This window comes from Tamandua tetradactyla, chromosome 17, assembly GCF_023851605.1.
Source record: "Tamandua tetradactyla isolate mTamTet1 chromosome 17, mTamTet1.pri, whole genome shotgun sequence".
In the NCBI taxonomy this organism is placed as follows: domain Eukaryota; kingdom Metazoa; phylum Chordata; class Mammalia; order Pilosa; family Myrmecophagidae; genus Tamandua; species Tamandua tetradactyla.
The window spans coordinates 4,239,144-4,252,189 of record NC_135343.1 but is presented as its reverse complement, the minus strand read 5'-3'; the positions used below and the strand labels follow the sequence as shown (position 1 = coordinate 4,252,189).

Here is a 13,046-nt window from a genome sequence, read left to right as displayed (position 1 = left end):
GCGGTGGTAGGTGGCAGTTCCCACCTCCAGGCCCCCGCAGGCGCTGTCAGCTCCAGAGCCACCCGAGGAGGTTTCCCCGCCAGCAGCTGGAACAGAGGGTCTGGAGCACAGGGTCAGCCAGTTCCCTCTTCCCCGTGCATCCCCACGCGCTGCAGCCCGGGGCGGGGCGGGGAGGGGGGTCATGTTAGACCCCACTGCACGCTCCCAGCCTCTCTCCTCCCCACCCCCCCGGAGAGCGTCTGTGGTTACCCACACCCCAGGACCGCAGTCCTGATTATTCCCACCCCGTCCCTGGCTTTTCCCTCGGAGCAGGGGTGAATTCAGTTCTCTCCACTCCCCCATCTTCCCGGAAGTCCTCTGTTCATTTTTAAAGAGTTTTACTCGCATATCATACAATCCAACCTAAGTAAAAAATCAGTGGTTCCTGGCGTAATCACACAGCCATGCTTTGCCACCACAGTCTACATGGTACATTTCCATTTCCTCGGGGAAGAATCCCAGACCCCTCCCCCATGTCCCCTGCTTATTTAGCTTTGGCATAATACCTTTGTTACACTCAGTGGGAGCATGTTACAATGTTACTGTCCACTATAGACCCTAGTTTGCATTGATTGTATTTTTTCCCCTAATACCATCCCATCTTCAACACAAATGTGGACGTTCATTTGTTCTCCCTCATGCAAAAACATTCTTGTATTGGTACATTTAATAGCCATCATTGTCCACTCTAGGCATCGCTAAGTTATACTGTCCCCATCTTTATCCTCTCTCTTTCCTTTGGGTGTCATACATGCCCCCAGCCCTCCTCTCTCACCCATACTCACACTCAGCTTCGTTCAGTGCACTTACGAGATCGTGCTACCATCAGATGGCATTGTGTTATGCACTTCTGGATCTTTACAATCAGTCCTGTAGAACGTTCTGTACTCCTTCAGCATCTGATGCCCAATTTTCACCCTCTTTCTATATCCTGATAACTTGTGTTCTCAACTTTATCTCTCAAAGTTCACTTATTAATGTTAGTTCATATCAGTGAGACCATACAGTATTTGTCCTTTTGTTTCTGGCTAATTTCACTCATCATAATGTCCTCAGGGTCCATCCATGTTGTTATATGCTTCATAACTTTATTCTTACAGCTGCATACTATTCCATCGTATGTTTATACCATAGCTTGTTAAGCCACTCATCCATTGATGGACATTTGGGCTGTTTCCATCTCTTGGCAATTGTGAATAATGCCTCTATAAACATCACTTTGGAAATGTATGTTTGTGTCCTTGCCTTCAGTTCCTCTGAATATATACCTAGTGAAGGAATTGCTGGACCATGTGGCAATTTTATACTTACTTAGTTTCCTGAGGAACCATCAAACTGCCTTCCAGAGTGGTTGCACCATTCTGTATTCCCACCAGCGGTGAGTTAGTGTGCCTTTTTCCCCAGACCTTCTCCAGTACATTTAGTTTAGTTTTTTTTTTTTGATAATGGCCATTCTGTTAGGCATGAGATGATATCTCCTTGTGGTTTTGATTTGCATTCCCCTAATAGCCAGTAGAGTTGAGTATCTTTTCCTATGCCTTTTTGCCATTTGTATTTCCCCCTCTGAAAACTGTCTGTCCATGTCTTTTGCCCATTTTTTAATTGTGGTGTTTGCCTTTTTGTTGTTGAGTTGTAAAATCTCTTTATATATTCTGGTTGTTAACCCTTATCTGATATGTAGTTTCTAAATATTGACTCCCTTTGCATAGACTCCCCTTTTTACTTTTCTGACAAAGTCCTGTGATACACAAAAGTGTTTAATTTTGAGGAGACCCCATTATCTATTTCTTCTTTCATTGCTCCTGCTTTGGATGTAAGATCCAGGAAACTACCTCCTGTCACAAGATCTTTAAGATATTTCCCTGCATTTTCTTCTAAACGTTTTATGTTCTTAGCTTTAATGTTCAGGTTTTAATCCATTTTGAGTTAATTGTTGTATAAGATGTGAAATGTGTGCCCTCTTTCATTGATTTGGATATGGATATCCAGTTCTCCAAGCACCATTTATTGAAGAGGTTGCTCTGTCCCAGGTGGATTGGCTTGACCCCCTCAGTTGTCCATAAATGAGAGGGTCTATTTCTGAACACTCAAGTCTATTCCATTGATCAGTAGATCTATCTTTATGTAGTACCATGCTGTTTTGACCACTGTAGCTTTGGAATATGCTTTAAAGGCAGGTAGTGTGAGACCTCCAAGTTCATTCCTCTTTCTCTAGATGTTTTTAGCTATTCAGGGCACCCTTCCCTTCCAAATAAATTTGGTTATTGGTTTTTCTATTTCTGCAAAGTAGGTTGTTGGAATTTTAATTGGTATTGCATTGAATCTAAATCAGTTTGAGTAGAATCAACATTTTAAATATATTTTGACTTCCAATCCATGAACAAGGATTGTCCTTCCATTTATTTAGGTCTTCTTTGATTTCTTTTAGCAATTATAGTTTTCTGTCTATAGGTCTTTTACAGTCTTGGTTAAATTTATTCCTACTTTTTTTATTCTTTTGGTTGCAATTGTAAATGAAATTTTCTCTTGATTTCCTTCTCAGACTGCTCATTACTAATATATAGAAACACTATTGATTTTTGCATGTTGATCTTGTACCCTGCCACTTTATTGTATTCACTTATTAACTCTAGTAGCTTTGCTGTAGACTTTTCAGAATGTTCGATGTATAGTGTTATGTCATTTGCAAAGGTCGTGTCACCTGTGAAAGTTTTATTTCTTCCTTTCTGGTTTGGATGGTTTTTATTTATTTTTCTTGTCTAATTGCTCTGGCTAGAACTTCCAGCACAATGTTAAATAATAATGATCACAGTGGGCATCCTTGTCTTGTCCCTCATTTTAGAGGGAAAACTTTCAATCTTTCCCCATTTTTATATGATGTTAGCTGTGGCTTTTTCATATATTCCATTTATCATGTTGAGGAAGTTCCCTTCTATTCCTATTTCTTGAATTGTTTTCATCAAGAAAGGATGTTGAATTTTGTCAAATGCCTTTTCTGCATCAATCAAGATGGTCATGTGATTTTTTGTTTTGATTTATTCATGTGGTGTATTACATTAATTAAGATTCTTATGTTGAACCATCCTTGCATACCTGGAGTAAATCCCACTTGGTCATGATGTGTAATTCTTTTAATGTGCTGCTGGATTAGATTTATGAATATGTTATTGAAGATATTGGCATCTACATTCATTAAAGAGATTGATCTGTCATTTTCTTTGCTTGTAGTATCTTTGTCTGGCTTTGCTGTTAGAGTGATGTCAGCTTCATAGAATGAGTCATGTAGCCTTCTGTCCTCTTCAGATTTTTTGAAGACCTTGAGCAGGATAATTCCTTCTTGAACGCTCGGTAGAATTCACATGTGAAGCTGACTGGTACTGGGCTTTGCTTTTTTGGGGGAGCTTTTTGATTGCTGAGTCAGTCTCTTGGGATTGGTTTGTTGAGGTCATCTATTCTAGAGTCAGTGTTGGTCATGCTTCTCTAAAAATTGTCCATTTCGTCTATGTCGTCTAGTTTATTCGCATATAGTTGCTCATAGTGTCCTCTGATTAACTCCGTTATTTCTGCAGGGTAAGTAGTTATGTCCCATCTCCCATTTCTGATCCTGTTTGTGACCTCTCTGGGTTTTTTTTGGTCAGCCTAGCAAAGGGTCCACCAATTTTACTGATTTTCTCAAAGAACCAGCCAACTTCTGGTTTTGCTGATTCTATTGTTTTCATAGTCTCAATTTAATTTATTTCTACTCTAATCTTTGTTATTTCTTTCCTTCTGTCTGCTTTTGGGTTAGTTTTCTGTTCTTTCTTTAGTTTTTCCAGGTGAACAGTTAATTCCTCCATTTTTACTCTTTCTTCTTTTTTCATATAAGCATTTAGGGCAATAATTTTCCCTCTTAGCACTCCCTTTGCTTCATCCCATAAGTTTTGATATGTTGTGTTTTCATTTTCATTTTCCTCAAAGTACTTACTGATTTCTCTTATAATTTCTTCCTTGACCCACTGGTTATTTAAGAGTGTGTTGTTTAGCCTCAATATATTTGTGAATTTTCCGGCCTTCCTCCATCACTGTTTTCCAACCTCATTCCATTGTGATCCAAGAAAGTCTTCTTAAATTTGTTGCAACTTGCTTTTTGACCAAACATGTGATCTATCCTGGAGAATGATCCATGAGTACTTGAGAAAAATTTGTGTCTTGCTGTTGTGGGTTACAGTGTTCTGCAGATGTCTTTTAAGTCTAGTTCATTTGTCACCCTGTTCCTTATTCACCCTCTGTGCTGTCCGTTACGGAGAGAGGTGTACTGAAGTCTGTGCCTGCCGTGGTGGGGGTGTCTGCTCCTCCCTGCAGCAAGGGTGCTGTGTGCCTCGTGTCCTCGGGACACTCTGGCTCAGTGCATAAATATTTATGATTGTTACGTCTTCTTCATGAATTGTCCCTGTCCTTAATACAGAGTTTCCTTCTGTGTCTTGTTTAGTTGTTTTACATTTGAAGTCTAATTTGTTGGATATATTAGTACAGCTACTGCTCCTACTTTTTTCTGCTTATTTGCGTGGAATATCTTTCTCCAGCCTTTCACTTTTAACCTGTTTTTGTCCTTGGGTCTAAAGTGAATTTCTTATAGGTAACATTTCGATGGTCCTGTTTTTTTTAACATTTTAAAATTATGAATTGTAACATATATACAAGAAGCAATTCATTTTCAAAGTACATTGTAACAAGTAGTTTTAGAACAGATTTCAGAGTTTGGTGTGGGTTACAGTTCCACAATTTTAGATTTTTCCTTCTAGCTGCTCCCAGATACTGGAGACTAAAAGAAATATGAATACTAAATATACAGTTTTTTAAATCCCTTCTGCCAGTCTATAGCTTTTGATTGGGCAGTTTAATCTGTTAACATTTAGTATTATTACTGTAAAAGCAGTACTTTCTTCTACCATTTTGTCTTTTGGATTTTACATGTCATGTCTTATTTCTCTCTTTACATTCCTGGTAGTCTTCATGTCTGCACTCGGCTTCAGACCTCTCTCTCCTGTCTTTTTCTTCTCTGTCTATAGTGCTCCCTTTAGTATTTCTTGTAAAGCAGTTCTCTTGTTCACAAACTCTTTCAGTGTCAGTTTGTCAGAAAGTATTAAACTCTCCCTCATTCTTGAACAGCAGTTTTTGCCAGATGTAGAATTCATAGTTGGCAGTATTTGCCTTTCACTGCCTTAGATATATCATTCCACTCCTTTCTCACCTCCACAATTTCAGCTGAGAAATCCACAGTCTTAGTGAGCTTCCCTTGTATGGGGTGGTTGCCTTTTTCTGGCTGCTTTCATGATTCTCTTTCTGTTTTATTTGTAAATCTAAGTAGTAAAATATTTTGGAGTAGGTCTATTTGAATCTGTTATGTTTGGGGTATGCTGTGTTTCTTGGATCTGTAATTTTATGTCTTTCATAAGAGATGAAAATTTTTCAATGATTATTTCCTCCATTATTCTTTCTGCACCTTTTTTCTTCTCTTCTTCTGGGACATCCCTAACATGTATATTCACGTGCTTCATGTTGTCATTCTATCACCTGAGAACCTTCTCATATTTTTCCATTCTTTTCCCTATCTTTTATTTTATGTGTAGTATTTCAGGTGTCCGATCATCTAGTTCACTAATCTTTCCTTCTGCCTCCTCAAATCTGCTGTTGTAGGTCTCCATTGTTTATATATATATATATATCTTCTGTTGTGCTTTTCATTCCCATAAATTATGCTATTTGTTTTTTCAAGCTTTCAAGCTATTCTTTGTGTTTGCCCAATGTCTTCATCTCTTTTGCTGAATCTTCCCTTAGCGTATTGATTTTATTTTTGATGTGGTTTTTGCATGTCTGCTCAGACATCCTTATTTAGTTGTTTCAACTCTTGTATCTCGTTTGAAATTAGTTTGTTTCTTTGGGCCCTATCTTTGTTTTCCTAGTGTGACTCCTGTTTTTTTTTGTTGGTGGTGGTGTCTGGGCATCTGATTTCCTCGATTAGTTTATTCCAGGGGTCATTTTCACTCTTTTACGTAGGGTTTTCTTGCTGGTTGGTTTTGTTCTCTGCCCTTCAGTTCAGTTAAACTTATTCTAGACCTCTTGCACAGCTTCTGTTTAACTGCTTAAAAATTTTCTAGTTCTTGTCCTGCCTACACAGAACCTGTTTTTTGAGCAGCATCTCCCCAGATATAATTGATCCCAATCAGATTTTCCCAGGTAATGCAGGCCCAGGTCTCAGGACGAGGGTGTAATCAAGTCTCCTTGAGGGTGAGACCCAGCAGGTTGTCTGACTTTGGAGCCTCTAAACTGTGCTTTTCCTGTCCTTTCTGCAGGTGGTGCCGGTCAGCCCACACCTCCCCACCTGCATTGAATGAGGTGGAGCCTTCAGTTCTCAGTAGCCCCTGCGCCTGCTAGGGGCTTGGCTGAGACAGAGGCTGGGGTGGGAGGTGGGCTCAAACTGTTTCTGATTCCCAGCCCTGGGGTCTGAGTTCTCTGAATGAGGGCTGCCACCTAAGCTGGGGCCTGCCCCCATTTTCTTGGGGAAGAAACACCCTTTAGGGAATTATCTTCCAATGACTTGATTCATTACTTTCTTCCTCAGACCTATCTTAACTCAGCCCTTGCCTCGGTCTCACTGACAATTGAAAATGCTAAGTAGCTAATGAGATACTTAGAATAGTTTGAAAAGAGAAGAGCAAAAGAAAGAGAGAGAGAGAGAAAGAGAGGAGAGGGAGGGAGGGATAGAGAGAGAGAGAGAGATAAAGAGAGAAATAAATAAATAAATACATAAATAAATCCCTTTGCAGAGGCAGCCCGTAGCCCCCAAGCTTTGCCAGCCTTGAGCCAGAGTTGGTATCCAGTTTTCTGAGCATAGTCATATCCGAAATCCTCTATCTTTATTCTTTTTCTTATTTTACTTCATTTCATTTTCTGTCTGTCAGCCCCACTTCCTTTCTGCCAGGATTAAGGCAGAGTTGGATCTTGGCTGAGCCACCTCCCCTTGCTTCCAGTAGAGACTGCTCAAAGGGAATTAGCTCAGGTGAAGAGCTAATTTAAGCTTTAGGGAATTAGCTCCTTCACCTGATTAGTTACTTTTTGTCTTAAATATGTGTTAATTCTGCCCTTACTTTGGGCATAGTGAGGATCCAAAATGCTGGCAGTTCTATCTAATGGGCTGTTAGGAAGTTAAAGAAGAAAAAAAAATGGAGAGGGAAAAAAAAAACCCTTTTCAAAGCCATACCCCAGGCCCATCTAGTTTGCCCAAGGATAGAACCACATTACAGCCATATTGTAGCTGTTACTTGCTGAGGTTTATAATCTGCAAGGTACTTTTTGTCAATTCTGATAAACTCCTTGAAACATCTGTGGGTCCTAAGTGGGAATACCTGCAGTGTGTGAAGAAAACTAAGGTCCAGAGAACCAGTGGTTAAAAGTGTAGGACACGAGAGGCTCGGGATTTGAACTCAGGCCTTTCTGACTCCTAAGCCCAAACTTCTAACCACTGAAGTTTTTAGGTTTAGATTTAGACTGCTTCGTATGCCCCATCTCATTTCTAGCCCCCACTCCCACCTTTACACCTACACAGTTTTCAGAGTAAAAAACCACAAGGACGTTATACTCAAACCCAGAGAATATTTTAGATTTATGAAAGTTTATCATGGAAAGTTATTATTCACATGTTTCTTAGCATTAGCAGATGGAAGTTCTTCAGCTATTTGGAAGTGGTTAATTTACTTGCAGTCTGTTTAACACTGACGTTATTTGTGCTGGATAAAACTACTCTTTGAACATGCCACGACTTGTGGTTGTCCTAGTAAAAATGTTCTCTGATACAAGGCGGGGAAGTATTAGATAGCTGCTACAGTGTTGATTATTCCTGGCCAGAGGTTTACATATTTAATGCAATGTGAACAGCAGCGTAAAGCTGCCATCATCTTTTATCTGCTCTGTACGTTATTATGTTACGCAGCAAACAGGCCCCCTTTCCGACTGAAGAAATGAGCACGTCGGCTAGGCCTGGCCGCTAGGCTCCGGCGCTCCCCACCGCTGCTCAGAATAGGGAAGGCGCCGCTGCGGGAGCCTCTGCCGTTAGGGTCCTGCGTAGACTACTCTGCGTAAGAGCATCTTCTTGAACCTTCGTTTCATGTCTGACTATGATGTTTGTTCTTTAGTTACTTGTTCCATAGCGGCAACCTCGAGCACCCGGGAGACATTCTGTTAAACACGACTGTGGATGTTTTGCCTCTTAAGGTATGACTGTTTTTTGCCTGTTAACTTGCCCTGAGGCTGCTGTTTATTAGGTAAAAGCAAATTCTAATGACTGCAGGCCCTCAGCAGTGAGTAATATTAATTAAAAAAAAATAAGTAACACCTAGTAGATTGGCCTGTTTGCCTCGTTTGTAGGAAGGGCCTTCATTTTGTTTTGTTGGAAAAGAACTCAGAATTTTATATTAGAAAATTAATGAATTTTTATTTTACTTAAGTTCTTTGCTTCTGTGTATTTTATGAATGTTACATAATGTTCTTCTGTAAAATTAATATTATTTTCCCACCACCACCATCTTATGATCAATTCAGATGACAGTATTTTTAAAAAACTTCTATTTATAAGCCTTGCTGAGATGACATTTGCTTTTTAGAGATAGCTGTGCTACAAAATGCCACTTTTATGTTTATGGAGATATATTAATAACTTAGGTTTGTTTTAAATAAGTATTTGTAAAATCTGTGCAATTTTTTTTTTTTTAGAGTAAAGGATTGGAAATAAGCAAAGAAACCAAAGAAAAACGGTTAGAAGATGGATATTTCAGAATAGGTAATAGCTACTTAAAATTAGTCAGTGCCCTTTAACTTTTGTGGGTTCTTTCTAAACTGTAATTTTAAATTTTCAGGTATTAAGCAACTTTACAATTACAGGTACCAGTGTCCTCCATGTTTTATTTACTCTTGTTTTTTCAGTCCTTTTATAATTTTGACCCATTGAGGATTTCAGATGAAAAGTAGTTGCTGATTCTTCTTTCTTTCCCCATCTGCCGCGTCGTTGTTGCTATTCTGATAACCTGCCCTGAGCTGCCTCTGCGTCGCTTACGGCTGAGCTCCCTGTGCATGGTCACAGCCGACCTCCATCGGCCAGAGTCTGGGTCTCAAGGCTTCCTGCACCCTGAGCGTCGGGGGTACATAGAGATGTGACTGGAGGCCACGGCGACCTCCTCCGGGCACCTGTCACACAGACATCCCATTAGCCATCCCCGTCTCTGCTGTCGGTGTGTGCCCAGGTGCCCGTGCCTCAGCCCTGCCATCACCCTGAGTAACCTGTCCCTGTCCTGCTCGTTAGCACCCAGTCTGTTTACTTTGGGTCTCAGTGTCTGAAGTCACCTCTCTGTGACCGTGGTGTGTGCCCCTGTTTCTGTGTCAGAGCCAGGGAAGAAAGGTGTCTGCCCATGGCCATCGCAGCTGCCCTGCTAAAATGGAACGATAACTGCGTTCACCTGGCTAAGTGTCGTCGGTGACTTTCTGTTAGCATGTGGCATGTATTTTCTGACATTCTGATTCGTTAGCACTCAGCCACCTTCCTGGTCCTCGTTTCTTGCTACTTTCTCCTTATTCTTTATATTCTCTCGTCCTGTAACTATTGTGCACTCGGGTCTCTAGCCATTTTCTCCTCCTGTTGAGTAAGTTCTCATCCTTTCCTGACCAGGTGGGTTCCCTCTTCTCTTCATAGCCCACTCTGCACCTTTCCTGTGGGGTCGTCATATTGTTCCACATTGACCACCCTGTAAGCTCTTTCCTGGGTGTGCTTGTCCTGGAAGAGGAGGGGCACTGCATGTGGAAATGCCCATGCAGTAAGCTGAGTACAAAAGACATTTATTGCCCCTATTGCCTATTAATTTCTAAGAATGTTGTGTTCCTGATCATGGAAGTAGCATAGTAAATAGAGAAGTCTATTTTAACTATCTCTGCAGTAATTTAAAGATAATGACCATCAAAAATACTAGCTTATGGTTAAAACTAGAAAAAACCTTATGTGTTATGAAGCATAGTATCTTGTGCAACAGAAACACTATCATAAATAAAAAGCAGCTGATATTTTTTCAACTGAATATAAACATTTCTGCTTCCTTAAGAAATATGCTTTAGTGGGGTGGCAGTATAAGGGGCCCTGCAAAACTTCTCCCCAGAGAAATAACCCTAATGGGTAAAAATCATGAAACAAAAAACCTGATTTTAAGTGTGAAATTGTCCTAAAAGAATACAGTAAATAAGAAACATTTATTTGTGAAAATCTAATAAATCTTGGCAGAAACATTAAGAGTCTGGCATTTGAGCCACGGCCAGTCCATCGCACCCCGCCCAAGATCTGTGAGACAGAAACTACTCTGGGCAGGTGTACCAGGAACGTGGGACTCTCTCTCCCATCAGCTCCCAGTCTAGGCTGTTGAATCTCCCTAGGAGGGGCAGCCACCAGCATTTGTCACCCCCTCCGACTATGTGGCAGAAGTACTATTCCAAGCAAGAGCAGCTGGGATGAAAGCTCTATACAGGCGAGGCAGGCAGAAAACACTGAGCTCAGCCCACCCTCACCCCCATGTATTCACCCCGGCGCCCTGGAAGACGCAAGTCAAGACATCAACAGTTCCTGCTGTGATCCCTGGCTCCTAAAGCAGGGGTGTCCCTCTGAGAAAATAGGGCTGCTGTCCCCACCCAAATATCCTGAACAGTGGCACAGAGATTTTGCCTGGAGTAGGGGACAGGGAGGCTGGTCATAAGAACCATGAGCTCTGCAGCCTTCCCTAAAGGGTTTGACTTGATACAGAACTTGGGAGAAGGTCAAGCCTAAGGATACTGTGGAAAACAGTGGATATTTTGGTTTTAAGCAGTTAGGAGGCTGGTAGCTTTATGGTGCCAACAAACTAAACTGTAACTCAGTAAGAAGTTTAACAGGGAGAACCAGAAATACAGCTGAAAGATAGCTAAGATGAGCCCTCTTGGGGTTGGAGCAAACTTTAATGATGACCTTTACAAAGGAGCCCAAATTTAATTGGATCAGACTGTGAGGCAACCAATTTCCCAGGGCATTGTCGAAAACCATAGATAGTCAGCCACAGAATAGTTAAGCTTCACAGAGTGTGATTCCAGCAGAGGCAGAGTGGCTAAAAACTTACCACGTAAGGGAAAGAGACAGAATGCCTTTCATCTCAGGGGTGTGTTTACATGCCCAAGGCTGTGCCCTCTAAGGATCGACCTCAGAGTCTGCACACTGCAGGGGAAACAGGCTCCACTGAGATGGTCCAGCCAAGTCAGGAGCTAACAAAAATGCAAACAACAAGCCATGGGGGAGGGGAGAATCAGTGTCCAAAGTTGTTGCAACATATTAACTAAAATGTCCAATTTTCAGCAAAATTATGAGATAGAGAAACAGGAAAGTATGACTTATACACAGAGAAAAGAGCAGGCAGAAGCAACTGCCATGAAGAGGGCTTGCATAGCAAATGTAAAGGCTTCTAAGCACCTGTTACAAATATTTTCAAAGATCTAAGGAAGGCATCATGATACCATCTCATGAAATACAAAATATCAATAAAGAAAAACATTACAAAATAACCAATAGGATATTCTGGAGTTGTAAAGTATAATAACTGAAATGAACAATTCACTAGAAGGACTGAACAGTAGATTTGAGCTGGCAGAAGAAATCATCAGCAAACTTGAAAACTTTGATGGACTGTACGAAATCTTAGGAACAAAAAGAAACTGAACAGAGCCTCAGAAGAATTTAGAATGCCATTTAATACCAACCTGCATGTAATGGGGGGTGGAAGGAGGGAGGAAGGAGCAGAAAAAAATATTCAAAGAAATAATGGGTGAAAGTTTCCCAGATTTGGTTTAAAAAATATTAATTTATAGCTTAGCATACATCAGTTAAGAGAAATATAGATGTCTGCACCCAGATGCATCATGGTTAAATTGTTGAAACACAAAGACAAAAAGTTTGAAAGTGCAAGAGAAAAACGACTCATGACATACAGGGGAAACCCACTAAGATTAAAATCTGAGGTTGACTTAGTAACAAAAAAATTAATTCTGGAAAATCCCAGTCCCAGATGGCTTCACTGATAGGTTTACCAAATATTTCAAGAAGAGTTAAGGCCAGTTCTTCACAAACTCCCCCAGTATACAGAAGAGGAGGGGACATTTTCCACCTCATCATATGAAGCCAGCATTACCCTGATAGCAAAATAAGACAGAAACATCGCAAGAAAATAAAATTCCTTTTCACCTATTTTTCTGTTCAGCAATATCCCTTATGAATATAGATGTAAAAGTCTTCAACAAACTAACAAACCCAATCCAGCAATATGTAGAAGACTACACCATAACCAAATGGGATTGAGAAATACAAGTTCGGTTTAACATCTGAAAACCTATTAAAGTTAGAAACCATTATTAATAAAATAAAGGATAAAAACCTCATGATCATCTCAATGAGTACAGAAAAGTCACCTGATAAAATGCAACACCCTCTCATATTAAAACACTCAAGAAACTAGCAATTAAAGGGAACCACCACAATTTCATAAAGAGCATCTACAAAAAACATCTTACTGTTGAAAGACTGAAGGCTGACGCACTGAGATAAAAAAGACAACAGTGTTCACTCTCCCACTTCTCTTCAACATTGTTCTGTAGGTTCCAGCCAGAAAAATGAGGCAAGAAAATTAGATAAAGGGCATCCAGATAGGAAAGAAAGAAGTAAAACCATCTGCAGATGACATGACCTTTCAGAGCTAATAAACCAGTTCAGCAATATTCAAGAGCAGTATACATCAATTTTATTTCTAAACACAACCAATGACAATCTAAAATATGAAAATAAGAAAATTCAAAAAGAATAAAATACTTTGGAAAAAATTGAACAATATTATAAGCTCTTTTTTGCTTGTCCTTTATACTGGAGTTTCACATCGGAGCTGCCTGGAGGGACCATTGCTTCTTCCCTGTCTAGACGT

General features: G+C 40.3%; 1 protein-coding gene across 10 annotated transcripts in view; it reads left to right on the top strand.

Moving 5' to 3' along the window:
- The window catches only part of MGAT4A (alpha-1,3-mannosyl-glycoprotein 4-beta-N-acetylglucosaminyltransferase A), a 139,188-nt gene that overhangs the window by 125,160 nt on the left and 982 nt on the right, over window positions 1-13,046 (top strand). For all 10 annotated transcript variants that reach the window (XM_077133830.1, XM_077133825.1, XM_077133832.1 and 7 more), the window contains 2 exons: window positions 8,211-8,289; window positions 8,788-8,854. In XM_077133830.1, coding sequence (XP_076989945.1) covers window positions 8,211-8,289; window positions 8,788-8,854 — 146 coding nt within the window. The remainder of the gene's footprint in view (window positions 1-8,210; window positions 8,290-8,787; window positions 8,855-13,046) is intronic.